This window comes from Notamacropus eugenii, chromosome 4 (genome assembly GCF_028372415.1).
Source record: "Notamacropus eugenii isolate mMacEug1 chromosome 4, mMacEug1.pri_v2, whole genome shotgun sequence".
NCBI lineage: Eukaryota > Metazoa > Chordata > Mammalia > Diprotodontia > Macropodidae > Notamacropus > Notamacropus eugenii.
The window spans coordinates 322,565,512-322,587,942 of NC_092875.1; the positions used below are offsets into that span (position 1 = coordinate 322,565,512).

Genomic DNA, 22,431 nt, shown 5'->3' on the forward strand with positions numbered 1-22,431 from the left:
TTATTTTCTCCTAAACACAGCCGCCATCCCCGTTGTAGAATTTTATGTTTTAAACATAAATTGTGTGCTATGTGAGTGTATAAAGGACTTTTTTTTCTACCACTGATATTTAAACCACCATTGAGAATTCCTGTTGATCCTTGCATCTCTGTCTTTCCCTCCAATTTATAGACCTCGGAAAGAGAAAGCAAGGTTTTTTAACTTCATTTAGGAGCAATTGGGGAAAGGCCTAAGAAGTTATGGTATATGAAGGTGATGGAAAACTATTGAGCTGTAAGAAATAATGACAAAGGAATGATTTCACCTGTATGAATTGATATGGAATACAGTGGGCAGAAAAAAGAGAACAATTTACATATTAATAGCAGTATTATAAAGATAACCAACTGTGAAAGACTTAGTAACTCAGATCAATTCAATGATCCACCACAGCTCCAAAAAACTTAGGATAAAAAATGTCACCCACCTCCAAATGGACAACTAATGAGTGCACATTGAAGCATATTTTTTCCTTTATTTTCTTGCTTTTTTGTTTTCCTTTGGAACATGACTAATGTGGAAACTTGCTTATATGTGTTATATGATACTCAGAAGTATCCTATTTCTCGCCTTCTCAGTTGGTGGAGGAGGGGTGGAGAGAAAAATAGAGAATTTGGAACAGAAAATAAAATTACATTTTGGAAATGAGGCCTTGAATTGAAATAAGAGCTTGAAAAAAGATCTTTGTTGACCTTCACATCTCTTTCTTTCCCTCCCTCCACTCCACCATCATTTATAGTTAGGAAGGAAAAAGCCAAAATTAAGATTCATCTGTAAAATAGGAGGATTAGATTAGTTGATCCCTTTTGGCTTTAAAGCCTATGACCTTGTGGTCTCGGTCATTTTACATTATGCTGGAAACTAAAGCATAAAGAAGAGGAAATGACTTGGGTTTTTTTTTAAATAATTTTTTTTCACTTAAGAATTTTGGGGGAGAAGCAATTGGGTCACTTAATGTGACTTGCTGACTTCTACAACTAGTAAGTGTCTGGAGCCACATTTGAACTCAGCTCCTCCTGGCTCCAGGACTGGTTGCTCTGTCTGCTGCACCATCTACCTGCCCTACAGATAATGCCATGGTATATATGCATGTATGTGATACATGTATGTATGACATGTTACATATAGCTCATCTGGTGAGTGGATCTTTTTAGGAAGCACAATTAACCTTGTTTATTAAGGAGGGAGTGTTTGGAATGAAAAGGGAAATTTACTGAGATTTGCCTAGAGTCTCGTGGCACAGGTGTAGTTAAGTTTAAACACCAGACTACCAAGCCCTCTTCAGGTTCATGCCATCTGACTAAAATATGGCCTCCAAATTTCCAGGTCTGCATTTGAAATTAATTCCTTTCGCTACCCCTGGTTAGATACCTGTGATTTTCTTCTGGAGTTTAAAATGACCCAATATTTCTAAAAACGCTGCAGTTACCAGAAGCAATTTGCTTCTACCAAAAAGCAGCTTGTCAAGTACCTCAAATATATATGTTTTGTGACCAAGTTTGAAACTTCAGATGTCCCTCATTTTACAGAATGAAGACTTCTTGTACCACCAGTGTCTTTATAAACCAACCCAGGAGATAGGGTAGAAAAAAAATTGTGAACTAGACTTATAGGCAATCCCAGAAGGTTTCTTTTTTAGTGATAAGAAATTTATAATCTCAGTCCTAGAAAGAACTTTGAGAGGTCGAATGCTCTAACCCCTTCTCTAGGCAGATAACATGTCAGCAATGCAGGAGAAGTGATTGCCAATTTCTATTTCTTGGGATAGAGATTATATCACATTTGTTGCAGGCCTGTTCTAGTGCGTTATTGTATTCATTTTAAAAAATTATAGCGTAGACTATAAAATCAAAAGGGCAACGAAGAGGTGCACTGATTAGAGTGCTAGCCCTGGAGTCAGGAAGAGCAGAGCTCAAATCCAGCCTGAGACAGTTACTAGCTGTGTGACCCTGGGCAAGTCACTTAGCCTCCTCGGCTCAGTTTTCTCATCTGTAAAATGATCTGGAGAAGGAAATGGCAAACCACTCCAGTGTCTTTGCCAAGAAAATCCCAAAAGGCGTCACAAAGAGTCAGGTGTGACTGGTACAACTAAACAACAATAAAAATAGAATCATTAGACACACGTGTGTATATGTAAAATCATTCTATACATCTGTTTATCATGAATAACTATACTGTGCTATAAGAAATGATGAGCTCAGTGATCTTAGAAAAACATGGATTGACTTGCACAAAATAAAGAAGAGAACGAAGAGAATACTGTATACAGTAACAATAATATTATTTTAAGAACAGCTTGCAACAACTAAGTCGTTCTGACTATTATAAATGCCCAAATTAACAAAAACAGAATTAAAGATCTGGAAAGAATCCTCGAGATCATCTAAATCAAGTCTTCTTCGTTCCATTGTATAATTTTGGACAAATCTCTTCCTCTCTCAGGGCCTCACTTTCCTTACGTATAAAGGTAGAGGATGAGATCACGTTACTTCTAATATCCAGGCTTGCTCTACCCTATAGAATCCTTTGATGCCACATACAAGGAAGGGTCCAGTTTCCTGACTTGTAGGACAGTCAGACTTTACTATAATTTAAATTCATCACAATAAATTCATTTGTTTTCGGTTGATGTCTGAAATACTACCATGCGCTCAGTAGGCCATCAACAAATATTAGTTGATGTAATTCACAAATTTACATTTTATACTCAATTTCATGAAGCTTCATTTTCTATCATAGCCACTAGGTGGCATTCTTAAACCAACAATAGTTTAAATTGGGAAATCACAGAAAATCTCCCTCAGCTTTTGACTGAAAAAAAAGATGCAATAAGCACCCTTTCCACTTTTTATTCCCTTCACTTTCTCCCCATCCACTCTGTCCCTTTTTTTCCATGTACCTTTCTGCTCATCATCACTTCCTTTGATAAATCTCTGAGCTTCAGATGTGTCATGAGCCATTTCTGGGTCAGGTACACTGAAAAACAGGTTACACTATTGAAAACTTTTGAGATTGTATAAACCTGTCCAGAAAGCTGCATGACACCAAAATCTTGCATATGTCAAATAAAAGTTATTGTCCTAGCAAAAAATAATTATAGGAATGTAGAGCCTAGAGCAGAGGTTCCCAAACTTATTTGGCCTACTGCCCTCTTTAAAAAAACAATTGCTCAGCATCCTGTCCCCTGTAAATCGACTTTCTTTGACCCTTTAACAGTTTTTTTTTTAAAAAATTTGCATCATTTCAAAAAATACCAAATAATTTTAAATGATGCATCTTAAATATAATAATTTGTTGTAAATTTGTGGGTTATTTGTGCGTTGAAATTTTGATGACACAGTAGTGCATCGTGTAACTGCATGGTATCATTTTGCAAACAAGTCATTGCATGCATATATTCCTGCTGATGCATGGTGGACTTCCTGACAATTTGAAACATGCTGGCCTACCAACACTTGCTTGTTAAGACGCTATCGGTGGGCTTGACCACTGATTGGTTATAATTTTCATTTTGTGTGTTTATTTGGAAAATAATGTAATCACTACAATTTAACTCTTATACAACAGATGAAATATGTACAAAAAGTTTTTCAAAATCTTCTCTTCTTTCCTTATGCTTCCACCACCCCCGTATTTTTATTCAATACCCCCTGATTGCACCCGAGACTACCCCTGATCGTCCCAGCACTCCCCCACCCCCCAGGATTCCCAGTTTGGGAACCTATGATAGAGTTGAAAGGGACTACAGAAATCATTAAGTCAATCCCACTTTACCCCCATTACAGTTCTAGACTAGGTATAGAAACTGGTGCCTTGGAAGGTTGTGACTTGTCCTTGAGAAGGAAATAAGGTCAGAGGCACAATTTAAACCTAAGTCCTTTGATTCCCCTTTCCAATGTCTGCAAGACTTTCCTTATTCCAGAAGAAGGTAGCTATAAGTAGGGAGAGCAAGAATGGTCTCTTCTAGTAGGGATGGAAGGACAAGGAAGATGGCAGGACAACATTGCATGGACAGAATGCAGACAGACACTGGTGAGGTTTGTATGAAGCCGGGTTAAAGGAATCCCCATCATCCCCCAAAAATGTCTTGGCATAGTGTAGTGGGAAGAGCAATAAATAGAATTCAAAAATATCTGGGTTCTAGCCTGGGCTCTGCTACATCATCTTAAGCAAATCACTCAATCTTTTGTGGCTTCAGTTTCCTTATTTTAGTTTGAGGGGTTGTGATGGGTACTGAGTAAGACAATGTATGTGAAAGCAATGTAATATGACTGCATACTCTGCATATGCTTCATGATCTCAAAGGTCACTTTCACTTCTGAGAGTCTGTGGTCTTTCCTCCAAGAACCAGTCATATTGACAGAAATTCCCAACTATGGCATTCCTTTCAGTTAAGGTATGACCTGGACCCAAAGACTGCAGTTAAAATACACTTATATTATCTAGACATTGGTACCTATTAATCTAACTTCTCTGCCTGGATGTCCTGCCAATATTTCAAGCCCAATTTGTCCAAAAATCACACTAATCTTTTCTCCTAAACCTGCTCTTCTTAATGATATCACTTTCAGTCAAGGTTACCACCATATTTTCACCCCTTTTCCATATTTGAACGTTTTTATCATTTGTGACTCATCCCTCTTATTGACCGTTAGTTGTTACTAAGTCCTGTTGCTTTTACTCCTGGAGTAGGTCTTCTGTCCTTTCCCTTGCCTCTATTTCCATTGTTATCACCCCCATTGCCATAGCTCTGAACTACTCTAAGAGCATCCTGATAGGTCTTCTTACCTCCTCTGATCCATCTTCCATACCACTTTCAGTATAACTTCCACATCTGGTCAGGTCACTCCTCCACTAAAAAAATCTTCAGTAATTTTCTATTGCCTCCTGAATAAAGTTTATATTACTTTGCCTGATGCTCAAAGTCTTCCATATTCTAACACTATCTGTATTTCCATGCTTTTCTCATATTCTCTTCCCCATACTCTTTTTCCATGGCTTTGCCTGTTGAATTCCTTCTCTTGCTTTGAAACCTAACTCAAAAGCTACCTCTTCTATATATTTTTCTCTCACACTCCATCTTGTCCTTGGTAAGGAATCCCCCCTTTGTTCTATAAACCTCTAATGTAATGATGATGCCATACTGTTTGTAATAGGGATCTATATATGTCATATCTCCAGTGTATCATCTAATGACTTTATTAGTATCTGTTGCCTAGAACTGATTGACAATAAATATTTTTGTAATGAATTGATCACAGAGCAGGAGAATTCTGTGCATTCATTAGCACAGATATAGTCAGCCCTGAGAGAGTAAAGAGTATGAGTTTATGAGTAAAGGGAAGAGGGGAGTTGGGATGGAAATGAGAAAGGTCTGATACTCTGGGCACTATTCAAAGATGGACAGATAGGGTGGAATAGCTCAGTTATCAATAAGAGGCATTAATTAAGTCGCTTCTTTGCACAGGACTCTGAAGCAGTGTTTGGCATTGGGTTGACTAATATTCACTTGTCCTCAAAAAATCTTACAATTCGAGATAGGAAAGATATAATACGAGATAGCCACTCTCTCAACAAAAGATACCAGATTTCTGCATGCATTCCGCTATTTTTTATTTAAGCAGTGCCAGATTGTCTCAAAATCATTAACGTCATGAATCTGTAGGTGGTGAGGTAGTGGTGAATCATTCCATCTTCCTGCTTGGCATTCTAAATCATTTGCTATTCCATCTCGAGTACTCCCATCCCCTCTACCCACTGAGGAAGTGGACCCTTTTCTCTCTGCCTTGGCTGTGCAAGCTTTCCTTGCTCTCTTTTTCTCCCTCCCTGGGCCCTTGATCATTCAGGTAAATGCAATTCTGTGTTGTATGTATGTATGTATGTATATGTGTATGTGTATAAAGGCTTTCATTGTGCCATGGGACTTTTATCCCTCCTCCTCCTCATTAGAGCTGATTCCCAGAGGCACCATGAGTAAGTCACCCTTTTCTTTATCTTTGGCGATGTATTTGCCCTGCTTGGCTCATTTGCAGAATTCACAGGTGATGATGGCATGAGGCATGAAAGATCTATTCCCATGATGGTTAACTAGATCTTAAAAACAAAAGCCTGGTAATTCTCCCAAGGTTTTGCTATGTATTTGAGAGGACTGAGATAATATATAGATCATATAATGATCTTATCTTTCACTTATCTGACTGTATCTTACATTTGATCTGTAGCTTTCCTTTTTTTTTTTTTTTCGAACCATAGCTGGGCTCACTGGGCTTTCTTAACTTTCCCTTCTGATATATCTGTCTGACTATCTATCTTTTCTATCTACTGGTTTCCTTTTTTTTTCTCCTGTCCTTTATTTCTAGCAAGACTGAGGATTGGGGATATTTGAATGAAGATGGAGAACTCGGCTTGGCCTACCAAGGCCTAAAGCAAGTTGCCAGGTCAAATAATATTCTTTCCTTCCTGTTTCTGCTCTGCCTGTCCATGCCTGTTCAGCTACTTGTTCTGGCTATATTAACAAGAGTACAATTAGGGTCACAGATAACTCACTCACTTGTTTTTATATGCTTGGTGCCTGATGTCTCAGTCCCCTTCCTTCCTACTGTGCTTTTTGTAGCAGGGCTAGAGCCTCCATGTGAACAAGGCAATCATGGTGCTCACAATACCTTACATTTGTCCAAAACTGGAATGTTTCCTAAGAAATTCCATATGTGTTTTCTCCTGATTCTTATAACCAGCTGATGCAGGTAGGAAAGATATTTTTCACCCCCATTTTACAGATGAAGAAACTGAAGACCAGAAAGGATAAATGACTTTACCCAATGTCATATGACCAGTGTGAGAACTGAGATTAAGAAACCCAGGTTTTCAATTTTTAAGACATAATTTTTATTATAAACTTAAGCAGTCTCCACAGCAGTCATCAAATAAACAAGAAACAGGAAGAACTGGACTTGGGATCAAGAGAAACCTGGGTTTGAATTTCTGTGACTCATGATAGCCGTATGACTATGGGCAAGTTACCGAACATCTCTCATCCTCAGTCTCTCTCTCTTATAAATGGGTATAATAACCCCTGTGGTGCCTACTTCTTCAGATGGTTATGAGAATCAAATGACAAAGTAAACTTAATGCACCTGCAAAAATTAAAGCAATTATTTTATCAGTCGCAAATAATATCAATTACTTTTATTAACAAAAGAATAAAATCATGCGTAAATCATTTCTAGTTTGCTATAAAGGTAATGTTCATTTTAGCGAAACAGTGACAAAAATATCTTCTTTCCTATGTGCCCTTCTGTTCATTTTTTCATCTGTACTAAGTTTTATTGCTCTCAAATTGCAGTCATTAGTGTATGAGAGAGGCAGTAAGGCATGGCCCAGAGGAGAGAGTGCTGGATAGACCTGGAACCAGGAAGGCCTAGATTCATATCTTACCACTGACACGTCCTAGCCATTGTGACTCTGGCTAAGTCTCAGTTTCCTTATCTATAAAATGGGGATGTGTCCTTTCTTTTGTCTGGTTTCCTAGAGTCAAGATAATGAGAGGGATGGCATTCCTGTTTTAGTGTCTTATGCATTTCCTCTGGTGCCTGGTCCATTGGTAACCCAAGCTGTGAGAATATGTAGGTGGATGAATGGGGCTAACTCAGGGAATTGTGTTTATGCCCAGGATCTCAGATTTGGCTGCTGTACACACACACACACACACACACACACACACACACACACACACACACACATGCACACAGCTCACCTGCACACACAGCTCACCTGCACAGAGGCAGTCCATGCTACAGGCCTCATGGCCAGACTGTAAGGTAGTACATGTCAGAACACATGGGCATTTGTCATTTGATCCTGGGTAAACAGTACCCTGTGGACAAGAAGCCCAAGGCACCCACTGCATCAATTCCCTCCAGATTTCCTGCCCTACTGGTTACATTAGTAGCCCATACCAGCACTCAGGGTCCTCACTCTCTGAATTGCATTCAGTCTTTCATTCCTACTGACCTTCTTGGTTTCCAGTTCTCTTACTGTACCTCAGAGGTGCCCTGACCTTAAGGGCTGCCATTTTGAAGCAGGACCCTGTCGTGGAAAAGTAACATAATTCATCCTGTAAATCCCCACTCCACTTCATGGGATTAAGGTGATGAGCCCCCTCATTGACTTCCAGAAGGAGTCTCTCAAATAGTGACAAACTACATACACCCAGCTTGAAGTCTATGCGCTCATTTTCCAGTGTCTTATGACTTCAAGAGCCCTTGTGTCCATCTCCAACCTCAGACACCAAATTGTTTGTCTTACATGAATGCTATTGCACCTATATCCCTGAAGTGTGGTATAGTGCATAGGGCATTAGAGTTAAAATCAAGAAGGTATGAGTTCAAATCCTACTTCAGGTATTTACTAGTTTTGTGACCCTTAACAAGTCATTTTCCCTCATTGTTTTTCAATTTCCTCATCTGTAAAATGGGGATGTTAGAACTAATGGCTGGCCTCTAAGGTCCCTTCCAAGATTTAATCTACCATCCTATGATCTGACATGTACATATGGCAAAAGATGTTGGCTGGTCTTTACTATATTCATCTCCAAGTACTGATGATGTATCGACTCCATACATATTACTGTACTAGAGACCGGTCATGTTTTTCCCTTATATCCTAACAAAGCCTAGGGATTAATTTATATCTAGTAAGCTCTGGTTCCACCTAGAACACAAATCTCCAACCTATCTAGAATATTGATATTTTGCATGAATAATAAATATTGGATATTTTAGAGTGAAACTAGGACTCCATAATCAACATTTACTGACAATAATTTCCTTTTTTTCCCCACATGTTTTTTTCACCCTAAGGCATGGGCCTGAAGAGACAGTGATCAAATATAATCCTCATCCTTACTCACTAAATAATAAAAGATCATATTTCTTTTACTGCAAACAAAGCTTAAAGAACTTTATGACTGCATGTGCCTTCTCATTTGAACCTCACAACAATTCTTGAAATAATTGAAAATAATATAAAAATTATTTCCATTTTACAGATAAGGAACCTGAGGCTCATAGAAGTTAAGTAACTTACCCAAAGTCACCCAAGTACTAAGTGACAAACCTGGGGTGCTAATTCTGACTCTCAGGTCAAAACTCATTACACCATGTTCCTCCACCCAAAGTCACACAGTTAACTCAAATCTGGAAACCCTGTTATCTTTTCCTTTTCCCCCAGCCAGTTACTGTAATCTAGATCCCTCTGCCTTCAACTAGCAAACAAATTGATGTTCTAAAAGTCACCTTGAACTTGTTAACAGCAGTTTTTTTTTCAAAGCATTAAAAAATAATTAAGTAGAGGATGCTAGGGGCAGGGGAGCAAATACTTTCCCTTTCAAAATTTCATGATAATACACAGGAAAGAACTAACAGTCTGGGAGTCAGTAGTCCTAGATTAAATCCTGGCTCTGCCCCTTCCTAGCTATGTGATCCTGGATAAATCACTTTATCTTTTCCTCATCTGTAAAATGGGGATGATAGTCCTTCTGCTTCTTACCTTACAGGGTGGCTGTGAGGAGAGTGTTTTGTCTACTTTCAAGCACTATGAAGTGTGAACTGTTATTTTTATGAAAGGGAAAATAATTAATCAGATCTGCTCATCAGTCACTCAGCAAGCCTTTGCTAATCCTTCCTCTGTGCTAATGTTTTCCCCCGATAGGAGGGTTCCCATTTGGGCTTTGTGGTGAGTGTCAGGATTTTTCCAGTAGCCGTAGTACCATAAAGTGTGAGAAGTGCATCCTTGCTTTCATGTCTTGACGTAGTGATAAGCCTTACTGCCAAAATTCTCTGTGTTTATAACAGAGTTTGAAAGTGAGACATGTTAAAGCTGCCTGATTTTCAAGTCCTGTGACCAGCCCTTTCTAGCCATTAGCTTCTTGGGAATGTACTTGTTTGCTCGTTCCAGAATTTTCGTTTTCTCTGTCCTGTCAGTGTGTCAGCTTTCATCCCATCCTCTGCTGGAGGTCGGCTTGTGCTGCTCTTCTGAGATGCCAGCCTAATGTTAGGTGTTTGACAAAGAAGTCAGTGTGCCCTCCTTCCTCTCACAGGCTGTTAGAAGCCCAACTCCAGGCCCAGAGTCAAGAGCATGAGGAGGAGGAGTCTCTGAAGAGCCAGATTGAAACCCTGAAAGAGGAAATGGATAAGCAGCAACAGACCTTCTGCCAGACACTTCTGCTGTCTCCTGAGGCCCAAGTGGAGTTTGGAATCCAACATGAAATGTCTCGACTGACCAACGAAAACCTGGTAAGGAGATTGAATTTGCCTCCTGAAAGTCCTATCTTGGTAGAAACGTGTGTGGCTACAACATGGTGACCCTAGGTTATAGTCTTGCACATGGAGCATGTGCATGGAATAAGAGCCATGCAATACATTATTATATCAGCACAACAAATTATAGGTAAGCATCTACTACAAACTGGGAACAGTGCAGATACTAGAGAAGGAGAAGAGCTTACAGTCTGGGTAGCAGCTAGGTGGTATAGTAGATAGAGCAACAGTCTTGCAGTCAGAGGGACCTGAGTTCAAAAAGAGTGACCTCAGAAATTAACCATGTGACCCCGAGCAAGTCACTTAACCCCAGTTGCCTCAAAAAAAAAAAAAAATACCTTAACATCTAGTTAGGGAGGAAGGATGTACACACATGAGACATACAACCACAAAGGACAATGTGGTGTGAGATTCCATGGGATAAGTGGTAAATTTGACAGTAAATTTACAAAAGGGAAAGGCCAGTATGGGCTAGCGTGGACTAAAAGGAGGTAGGACGTGAGCAAGGCCTTGAAAGGTAAGTAAGTAGGTGAAAAGAGACTCAGGATCATAAGTAAAGGTGTGCTGGTAAATGTTTAACAGCCAGCTGTCTAAAGAAAAGTATGCCCCACTTTTAAGTTTAATCTACACCTCTGTTACTTTCTTGAGCCTGGACAATCAACAAAACAAATCAAGCACTGATTTATAGTGTTTGCCAATTTCTGAGGTATAAAAGCTAACACTGAAAGTTTAATTATCAGCACTTTTGAGCCAATATGAGTTGGCTCTAGAATACCCCTGCTTGTGGGACATTAAGGAAGTCAAACTTCATGTTGGAGAGCCATGGGAAATAAGGTGTTTGAGGTTCCTGACCAAGGCTTGGGCCCTTGGTAAAACCTTAAGCCAGACCCTTTAGAATTTTCAAGGCACTGTGGGGTTTTTTTTTATTCAGTTTTACTTTATTTTCAGATCCAGTCCCCCTTGCCTTTTCCTACCTATTGCAAAGACAAAAATAATTATTATAAATATATAGTTATGCAAAACAAATTTCCTCATTAGCTGTATCTAAAAAAAGAAAGAATTTGAGAGGGGAGGAAGGAAGGAAGGAAGATAGGAAGATTTGGAAGGTGGATAGTGTGTTTCACCATGAATTTTTTATGATTCTGCTGAGCCATTGTGTTGATCAGAGTTGCTAAGCCTTTTGAAGTTGATTATCTTTAAAATACTGCTATTATAGTATAAGATGTCCTTCTGGTTCTGCACACTTCACCTGGCATCAGTTCATATAAGTCTTGCCAAGTTTTTCTAAAACCATCTACTTCATCATTTCTTACATCCCAGTCATATATCATAACTTGTTCAGCCATTCCTCCATTGATGGGCACCCCTAAATTTCCAATTCTTTGGCACCACAATAAGGTACCATAAATATTTTTGTACATATGGATCCTTTTCTTCTTTCTTTGATCTCTTTGAGGTACAGACCTAGTAGCAGTATTTCCGGTTCAGAAGCTAGGCACAGGCATATGCAATGTGGCCTTTAATAGTTGTTTCATATCCAAAATCCAAGGAAAGATAGTGTGGTTTAGTGAGTAGAATATTGCCCTCATATTCAGGAAGACCTCAATATAACTCCTTCCTCTGCATGACCAAAAGGAATTCATCAACCTCTGAACTCAGTTTCCTCTTCCATAAAATGATAATGATCATGCCTATAGTACCCACCAAAACCCTCCAGGCTGTTCTGAGGATCAAACGAGATAATATGAGTAAAGTGTTTGAAGTACTACATAGCAATCTCAGTTGTTATTTGAAATAGGGATTGACAACATCCCTTGTATATGGATGATCAGCTGAAAGGGGAATGGATCTAATGTCCACAATTAACATTATTTTTGATATAATTGTGAAATTTGAAAACATTGCAGCATATTTTATGACATTTTATTGAAGAAATTGGCTTTAACACTGGGAAGAGAAACCCAGGGAAGATGATAGCCATCTTCAGTGTATTTCAAATACGTTGTCTTGTATTGATCAAATACATTGTCTTGTTAGCCCCAGAAGCTAGCAATGGAAAGAACTTGAGACAGAAATTTGGTAACAACTAGAGCTGTCCAAAAGTTGAATAAGCTGCCTGGAGAGGCCCTTAGTTTCCCCTTCGTCAAAGTCTTCAAAAAAGAAACTAGATAAGCATTTGTTGGGTGAGGCATAGTGAGGATTCCTTTTGCATGTGGGTTGGCCTAGGTGGCTGCTAAGGTCGCTTCTAACCCCTGAAATTCGATAAGTCTGTGAAGCTATTGTAAATATTTGTGTCAGTCGCCCTTTGGACATAAAGATCCTAGATACACTTTGGAATAACCTCAAACTTATTTGGCTCATTGCTCCCCAGGTAGAAACTCAGAATTTTTGTATTTGGCATCCACAAACAAGGTGCCTATCAGCTCACTAATCTGGCTTGTTACCTCCACCCAGAATGAACCTGGAAACTCTAGCAAATTTCACATTCCCTCTAAGGTAGCTATAAGCACATTTCATAAACACCAAAGTTCACAAGGCTTCAAAACATAATGCAGTTTTATTTCACAATAAAGGGCACAGAAAGGACATATAGCCAGGTCCATAAGAGTCCAGTACAGGAGTTCTTAATTTTTTTCTCTGCCATTATTCTTAGAATAATGTTTTTAATTGCCATAATAAAATACGTAGCATTACAAAGTAAATCAATTGTATTGAAATTCAGTTGTCAAAATATTTTCTAAACAAGTTCATGAATTCCTAATCTAGAAATTACCCCCTGCAGTAGACCATTGCCTTTAAGAGGTTTGTGCTATGTTTGTAACTAACCTGTGAGGGGCCCCTGACATGAGGAAGAACTTCTAAGCCTGTGGAGAGTTAGACCATTAATCCCACTGCTACCATTTACCCTTATGCCAAGGGAGAAGGGACCCAAAATTAAAAACAAAGAAAAATGTTCTGGAGTAGAGGTGTCAAACTCTTCAGTGCCAAGTAGACTAAAATGTAATTGGGAAATGTTTAACAAAATAAATAAAAATACAATATAACATGAATAATGTTAATTCGTGGTATTCTACGTCAATATGTGACCTGCAAGGATCAGTTTCTATTTGAATTTGACATCACAGATGTAATTTGCCTTCAAGAAAATCCAAAACTCCTTTAATTACCTTAAACTTTTCCAGAAAAAAAGCTCATCTTTTTAATATCAATATACCAATTTAGTGTTATAGCTATGAGTTGTATAGCACTACAACTGCAAAGAATTTAAAATGAGGACTCACTAGGGCAATGGAGAAGACGTGATAGGTGTGATCAGTCAGTAGTGCATAACAAAGAATTATGAATAATTGTAGCAAAAAATGTCACCAAAGAAATGTATGATCAAAAAGAAAAAAGACAGGTTAATCACATGGTAAAATCAAGGGGCAACATCACTTGACCCTAAAAAGTCCACATGACCCCTGTATACCTCACTAACAGTGTCTCTACCAGAAGAACTACAATGTCAGGAGAAAACAAAAATGGCACCCAGTATTTTGGGTAGATCCTCTCTGTCAAATGTAGACAAGTGGCTTTCCCAGACCAAGAATGTTTATAAAGGGCAAATTGCTTGCCTTCTCCATGAGGAAGGAGGGGAAGGAGTGTGGAAGAGAATTTAGAACTCAAAATTGTAAAAAAAAAAAAAAAAAAAAAAAAATTTAAGGTTAAAATTGTTTTTACATTTAATTGGGGAAAAAAATATTTTTCCTAGGGAAAAAAAAGAATGTTATAAAGGGTTATAAACTCCTTGAAGCCCTGGGGAGCCAGGAGTGGAGATGAAGAGGGAGAGCATTCCAAACCATGTGGAACAGCCTGTGAAAATACTGTGGAAAGTCAACATTGAAAAGTCAGGATGTGTAGTATCCTAGGCAGCAAGGAAGCCAGTATCACTGGATTTCAGAGTAAATTGGGGAGGGGTATCTGTATAAGAAGTAAGAAAACTGAAAGTGGGCCACTTATGAAGGGTTCTGAATGCCAAATAGAGGGTTTACATTTGATCCTGAAAGTGATAGTCACTGAATTTTATTGAGTAAGTGGGTGACATGGTCAGATTTGCCCTTTAGGAAGATTAATTTGATAGCTAAGGGAAAGATAGATTGGAATGAGGAGAGACTTGTAGTAAGGAGACCAGTTAGTAAGCTAGTGCAGTACTCCAGGGATGAGGTATAGTAAGGGACAGCACCAGGGTGGTGACAGTGTCAGAGGGGAGAAGGGGGCAATTTGTGAAAGATGTTACCAAGGCAAAATATTACCAAGATATGGCCAAGGCCTTGGCAGTGGAAGAAAGGACTTCCATATTTATGAGTGGACATCCATATCAACGTACACACTAATAAAAATCACAGAATTCCAAAGCAGTAAAGTTGGGTGAGGTGATGATCCCTCTTTAGAAGAAAGCCTGTTAAGCTAAATGAGGCTGAATCTGCCCCTAACTGGCATTAGACAAGGAGAGGAAAATAGTATGGAAAGGGGTAGTACTGCCCAGCATTCATTGAAATAACGACATGACTTGCACTTGACTTTGTTTTCAGTGAGGGGAGGGCTGTGCAGGTCACCAGCCTCACTTCTCCTCCAGAGCCATCTGAGTCTAGTGACCAGATATTCATCAGGATGACCGGAGATGACCCAGGATGAGGCAAATTGGGGTTAAGTGATTTGCCTAAGGTCACACAGCTAGTGAGTGTCAAGTGTCCATGGTGTAGCCATGGAGCCTCACATTCCAGTCTCACCCTAATACATTGACTTTATGAACCTTGGCAAGTCATCTCTCAGTGCTTTGGGCAATTCTAAGAATCTAACCGAGCCCCTACTGATCCACATTCTAAGTTCTAAGAGCTAATTCATGACTTCATGTCTAACTGACATGGTAAGAATCGATTTCATAATCTTGGTCATGCAATACTATTGTGGAATCTCCATTTTTTCATTTGGACACTCTTCTCAGAGGAGCCTTGATTAAAAAGAGAGAGATTAATTCATACCATTGTTGAGGAGAAGGGGCAACTTACATATACATGTATAGACACATTTTGGAGTATGTAGTCACATGCTGTTTGGTCACTTCAGTCGTGTCCAGCTCTTCGTGACCCCATTTGGGGTTTTGTTGGCAAAGATACTGGAGTAGTTTACAATTTCCCATTGCTCAAACACCTTCGTTCCCAGTGGCTGCTGAGAACTTTGGTGGGGCTGCAGCTACTGTCTTGCTCTCCCTCTCAGCTCTAATTGTCCTTGTCCAGCCCTGCTATTGACATACCTCACCCAGGTCCCTCACCCAGGTCCGTTCCTTTAGAGGGTGCACCTGCTGTGTGCACCCAAGTTGGTTGTGTGCTTCCTTCAGGTTTGGTGGAGTAATGAGAAACTGTGGGATTTGACAGGCTGCCAGAAGGCTTGAACGTAAAGATATTTGTTCCATTTTTAATGTGAAAACAGACTCTGAAGTGGAACTGGATTCCTGGCAAGGTGTGGCTCCTGGCTGTCCAACAGTGCCTCATATTCTTTCAGGGACAGCTGTTGGCAGGGTCCGGATGAGTCCCTTTCTTGGAAAACCACAGGGTTTACCAAAGTCAAGTTTACATACTTTTCTCCTCTAACTTCTTCCTTCTGGTTTTAGGACCTAAAAGAATTGGTAGAAAAGCTGGAAAAGAATGAGAAGAAACTGAAAAAACAATTCAAGATTTATATGAAAAAAGTCCAGGATCTAGAAGGTACTTAATAATGATGAGAGTTGGTAATGCTGGGCATGGGGAGGGAGGAGGCAGGGCCTAGGATTGGGTAGTTGTTTTAAGAGAAGTTTATCTGGGGAAACTAAATTGTTGTTTCCCATTTTCTGCCAAGAACTTTCCTCCCTTTTCTGGGATTTCTTTGTATTTATCAAGATTTTATTTTGTTCTTTTGCCCCCTGAGTGTTCTGTCAATTCTTTTTGACAGATAATTGTTAGGCACCTCAGTATGATGTACTAAACTAGGCACTGGAGGGGATTAAGATGAAAGTGACACATTTCCCCTTCCTCAAAGAGCTAACATACTACTAAGTAAATACAGCATGTATAGCTGTAAAATCTGTAAAATATGTTGTAATAAGGGCAAAGAGATCAAAATAAGTTCTCTAGGAAAATTTGAGGAGGAGAAATCACTCTTAGACCTAAGACAGAGATTCCTGAAGATGTTCCTGAGCTGGATTTTGAAGGCAGAGCAGAACTTCAACATGCATGTTTCCTCTTGCTCAGTTGTTCAGTCATAACCCATTCTTCATGACCCCATTTGGGGTTTTCTTGGCAAAGGTAATGGAGTGGTTTGCCATTTCCTTCTCCAGTTCATTTTACAGATGAGGAAAATGAAACAGGCAGGGTTAAGTGACATGCCCAGGGTCACTTAGTTAGTGTCTGAGGCCAGATTTGTACTCAGAAAGATGAGTCTTCCTGACTCCAGGTGCAGTGTTCTATCCACTGTGTCACTTAGCTGTCCTTACATGTCCTCAGCTAATAAGAAAACTTCCATGGCTTTCCATTACCTATAAGATAAAGCCCTCCATGATCCCTGTCATCTCTCTATGCCTCTTTCTCCTAATTTCCCAAAAAGTTCCTTCCCTGACCACTTCAGTTATAATGAATCTTCAGTCTGCCTTCTAGCACATCTTACCTCCACCACTTTTTGGACACTTAGAATATTATACTTTTATATTGTTATCTATATGCATACAGTTGTGTCTGAAACTCATGGATCAACCAGTTGAAAGTAGCTATGTCATGTCTTATAAGTCTTTGTGTTACCTCCTGGCCCTGCACACAGTAGGTCCTCAATGAAAGTTTGTTAATGGGGAATCTCCATTTCTTGCATACCAGCCTCTTGCATTATGTCAACACCTTGCGGTTTCTTTCACTTGGTTCAAGCTGATGTTTCATTTTTGTTTTTGTAGGCTACTAAAATACAAGAAGCTCAATTATCTGATAAGTCTTTCCAGAAACCTGCCTAGCCTTTGAGAGTCTCAAGTACCTCCATGTATGAGCTAACCAAATGAAAATAAATTAGACTAATTGCTTCTTGAAAGCCCAAGATCCATCAGTTCTGAAACCCCCATGACTCGTAGATAAGGACTGGTGTTAAGTGCTTAGTTTTGAGGTTAGAATTATTTAACTAAAAGATATGTTGCCCATTACCCCATTTCTTCTTATGGAATTAAAGGGCCATCCATCATCCCTAATGTGGCATATCCACTTAGAGAGAGATCAGAATTTTCAAACACAGCTAAACTAAGGCCTTCAGGTCATCTAATCAAGCCCTTTGCCCCTAGGGCCTCCAAGTGAAGCATCCAGTAAAAATGACTCCATCTTACCCTTCATTACAACTTTATAGAGAAGTCAAGGCTTTTTTTCATTTTTATTTTTGTTTCATAGTGTCTAGAAATAGAGAACTGGCCTGGGAGTCAGGAAGACCTGCATTCAAATCCCAACACATACTGACTGTGTTACCCTGGTCAAGTCACTTAACCTCTCAATGTCCCCTTTAGCTCTGTAAATTGCTGAGCAGGTGCTTTGGTAGAGGAAGTTTCCTCACTGAGAATTCCTTATATCAGTGATATCATGGGTCACTTTTATTTTTTAATTCCAATGCCTAGCACAGTTCATGGCTCACAGTAGATACAATCAAATGCTTATGAAATTAAATTGAATTCTGTAACCATGCACAGTACTGTCTAACAACTCCCATGGTCCTCTGATTAACCTAAATGCCCTTTTGTTTCAGATTGAGCCCATTCTCTCTTCTGTGATCCTAAGTGGGAACACAGAGTAACCTGCCAATGAGAGTTATTAAGGTTGCTGGGCTAGTCCCTGCCCTGAAGGGAATGTACAGTATTAGAACCATTAAGAACAAGTGAAGGCAGGTTATAGAGAACTGCTGGAGACTCTTGGGAAAGCCTAGAGTATTCTGTCCCAAGGAAGCTGAAAGCCTGAAAAGGTCAGTCTGACCTTCCTTCTACTCACTGGTTTAGGGTCTTCCCCTCCCAGACTGATTCTTTTGTGAAGGCAAATTAGGCTGAATGCAGGTTGTCTCAGACAAACTGAGACCTGGGAAAGACCATAGCTTAAAAAAAGGCCATGATCTCTGACTGCATTGGAGGCCATCACCAGTCATCCTGACTTTTGTCTTGTCACTGGACTCAGATGACTCCAGAGGAGAGTGAGGCTGATGACTGCACGGCCCTGCCTCCAATTCACTTGCAAGTGAAAACATCCTCCTCCTGATGTCATTGGTTCTCTTCAACATTGAAGGGCGAACAACAAACCACAGCAACAATCTGGTTATCATCATCTCCCCAGCCTCGCAGCTGGTCCTAGGGTTTATCTTACAGTATCAGTTAATGTTTCCTTTTGTCTTTCTTCTCCCCTGTAGCTGCCCAAGCATTAGCACAGAGTGAAAGGAAGCAGCATGAGCTTACCAGACGGGTCACAGTCCAAAGGAAGGAGAAGGATTTCCAAGGGATGCTGGAGTACTACAAAGAAGATGAGCCCCTTCTCATTCAGAATCTGGTAACAGGTTAGAAGGTTTCATCACCCTCTCATTTCAGCAGTTGCTTTGGAAATTCAAGGACAATTTGATAAAATGGAAATTTGGTCCTTTGTGGGTCTGGTTACCTCCAAGTCTAAGCCTGGAATTTGAAGAGGGTTACCCCTCTGGTATTTATACTGAAGGGAAGTTTAGACTGAGGAAAAGAATTGCATTGTGCTGATAGAGTGGCCAGGGTGCACCTCTACGTGATTTCTGGGCTGGGCTGCTGATCCTTTGACTCCTAGAAATAACTGTTTTCAGTGGCTTAAAGCTGTAGACAATGCCAGAGATGAAGTGATTTTCAGTGGACATCATGCTGACTGCTCTGGAATCTTCTACTCTACCTGTAACTGCCTCATTCAAAGAGTTAGGGTGGGATAGTAGAAGGATTTTCCTTGAAGAACTGGAAAGAGATTAGGCTAAATGCATTTCAGGCTCAGCTGGCATTCATGTATATAGATGTATGTATGCATATATTTACATGTATTTTTAGAAGCCCTAGACTTATTCTTAGGGAAGTCTTTGCAGACAGGATGCCTTTCTCAAAGGCTTTTTCCCTTTCATGAACCCTAAGCAGGTACTAGCTTCAGTTCTCTAAAAGGCCTTTCTCCCTGCTGATGTCCCTGGCTGCTTCTGGCCATGGCTTGTTCCACATCAGGGTGAGTTATATGAGCAGCTATATTGGCCTTGGAATTTATATTGGGAGATTTGGATTTTACTTTTGATTGTCAGTCACCCCCAAGCAAGTCATTCAACTGCTCTGTTTCCTCATATGACTAGATAAATGCAACCAAGAAATAAACAGGAAAGAAGTTAAGGAGATGAATAGAATTTTAGAAAAGTTAGATTTGATAGACCTCTAGAGAAAATGAATGGGAATAGAAATGAATCTACCTTTCTCTCAGTGGTACATGGCACCTACACAAAAATTAACCATGTATTAGGGCATAAAAACCTCACAACCAAATGCAGAAAAGCAGAAATATTAAGTGCATCCTTTTTAGATCATGATAAAATAAAAATTGCATAAGAAGTCATGGACAGATAAAATTAATTGGAAACTAAATAATCAAATCCTAAAGAATTAGTAGGTCAAAGAATAAATCCTAGGAAAAATAAAACATTTCGTTAAAATTCTCTTTCATTAAAGAGAATGACAACAAATAACATACAAAAATGTGCGGGATACAGGAAAGCAGTACTTAGGGGAAATTTTATATCTCTATTTTCTCACATAAAGGGAAGATACTATGAAATATTTGCATCATATGGCTCTTGTGAAGATCAAATGAATAAGAGAGATGAAAGAGCTTTGAAAAGTATAACAATGGCCTACATGATACTGGACTCCTATAATATTTACTAGGGAGGTGGAAGGTGGCAGTTCTCTTGGGTCTGTGAGTTCCAAGTTGTAGTGTGCCAAGCCAGCTAGAGGTCCATATTATATCTGGCCTCAATATGATGAGCCCCTCAGGAGCAGAGGGCCACCAGGTTACCCAAGGAGGGACAAACCAGCCCAGGTTGGAAACAGAAGATCAAAGCTCCTGGGATCATCAAAGTGGGACTGGATCCAAGAGGGGGACTATACTTCCATCCTGGGCAAGATAGGAGGCCTGATCTCAAAAGAAAGGAGAGGAAGAGGGGAGGGAAGGAAGATGGTACTATGCCAGTTCCAGAGATAATACTTCATCCATCAGCCAGAAGGAATGTATGAGCACCTACTCTCCTAGGTTCTGTGGGGATAAAGGGTGTAATACACAAATCTGCTTACAAGGATTTTACAGTCTAGTTGTTTAGTTTGTGGATTTGCAATTTTTTTTTATACTTTTTAAGTCCGGAGCCTGACCTAGTACCTCTTATAAAGATGAGTTTTTCCCAGTGGATCCAGAGATAGAGGTTTGCTCAGTCATTAAATGTGGCATCAACATTGGATGATAGAGACTGAATATTCATTCAAAAACTCTACCAGAGTCCAATCTTTAATATGTAATTCTTGGCAGTTTGACACATTAAGATAAAATGTGAGATTCTTAAGTTCATGATCTCAAATTAAGAGAGAAAAAGATCCTTAAAAATGAATCTTACTTGTATTTGGTGTTTAGAAAGTATAACACATAAGTGACTAGTATGCAGGGAGAGTAGACGTTATAACTAACCTATTAACTTAGGGAATTTAATTACTTATCTCCTATAATGTTTCCCCAAAGAGCTTCTCCTCAGTTAAGCAACAAATGTACATTACGACACCTAACCTTTACACTCAGCATGGCATCAGATTCTGGATGAGTGAGAGGCAGGGAGGAGAGAGACGTAGAAGAAAAATATAGGCACAAATAAACACAAATAAGATAGACACTGAAAACACATATTAAACATTAATATTGTAAAAGTTGCCACAAGACAGTAGACAATGGTTAAATCACTAAGACAAATAGTAAATGCAATTCCATCAAAGGAGGAAGAGATCAGTCTTTAGCCTCAACCTGCACCTGGCAGAATCCAACCACCTTTGTTCTTGGACCCCTTTGTCACACTGCCTTGGCACATGAGATTTGCAGAAAGGCGTTGTAGATAGAAAGTTGGACTTTGAGTCATGAAGACCTGGATTTAAATTCTGCCTCAGGCACTTACTAGCTGTGTAACCCTGAGCAAGTGACTTTACCTTTCTCAGCCTCAGTTTTCTTATCTGGTAAACAATCTCATAGAGTTGTTGGGGACGATCCAATGAGATCGTATGTATATGAGGCATTTTAAAATTCTAGCTGTTGTTGCTGTTATCCCATCTTCTAAAGGAGATTATGTCAACTTCTGATGAGAAGAAGGCAAATATTAAGAGAATGCAGACATAAGAGTGAGGTGGCCAAATAGAAAGTAATTTTATGCGCTGGAGATTTTTCCACGGCAGGCTTGGAAGCTAGCTTTATCTTCAACTTGTTTCTTTGGTTATGTTAACTTTTTCCTTTTCTAAAAACTTCTGTCTTGATGCACAAATGCACCCCAAGGATCTGTGAGTGTCATGCTTGCTTATCCTTCTAATATAGAACTGAAGGGCCAGAGAGAACACTGGAATGTTGCAGTCCAAACAATGAAAAGAGAAGGTTTAAAAATAAATCCAGAGTAATTCCTAGGTGAATTAATTCTGTGCAGTAGCATTTGCTAGGAAATCCAGGCTTGCCAAAAAAACTTTAGAAAAGTAGAGCTCCTGAAACTTCCTTAGGGCAAATATATACCCACACTCTATCCTGGCATTAGTATGGTGGTGTATTGTTTGAGTACCTGTGCCTAGGGCAGTGTGAGGAGAGAGGGAAGAACAAAAAGACTTACATGCCCAGAGATTGCCATGGAATCTGCAAAGTGGCTTCAAGTGTATTTATGGACTTGTTCACTCCTCCCTCCAGGAATGCTAACTGCAGTTATGAGAGCAAAATGGGATACTCAGGTGGTCTGTCTGCCCCATCCCTTACCTCTCATAAATTTAACCATTTAAGAC

General features: G+C 39.5%; 1 protein-coding gene across 1 annotated transcript in view; it reads left to right on the forward strand.

Annotated features, from left to right (window-relative positions):
• Window positions 1-22,431, forward strand: part of LOC140502861 (unconventional myosin-Vb-like) — a 104,661-nt gene that overhangs the window by 57,814 nt on the left and 24,416 nt on the right. The window contains exons 8-10 of the mRNA XM_072606919.1: window positions 10,136-10,331; window positions 16,006-16,099; window positions 18,786-18,929. Of these exons, the coding sequence (XP_072463020.1) occupies window positions 10,136-10,331; window positions 16,006-16,099; window positions 18,786-18,929 (434 nt within the window). The remainder of the gene's footprint in view (window positions 1-10,135; window positions 10,332-16,005; window positions 16,100-18,785; window positions 18,930-22,431) is intronic.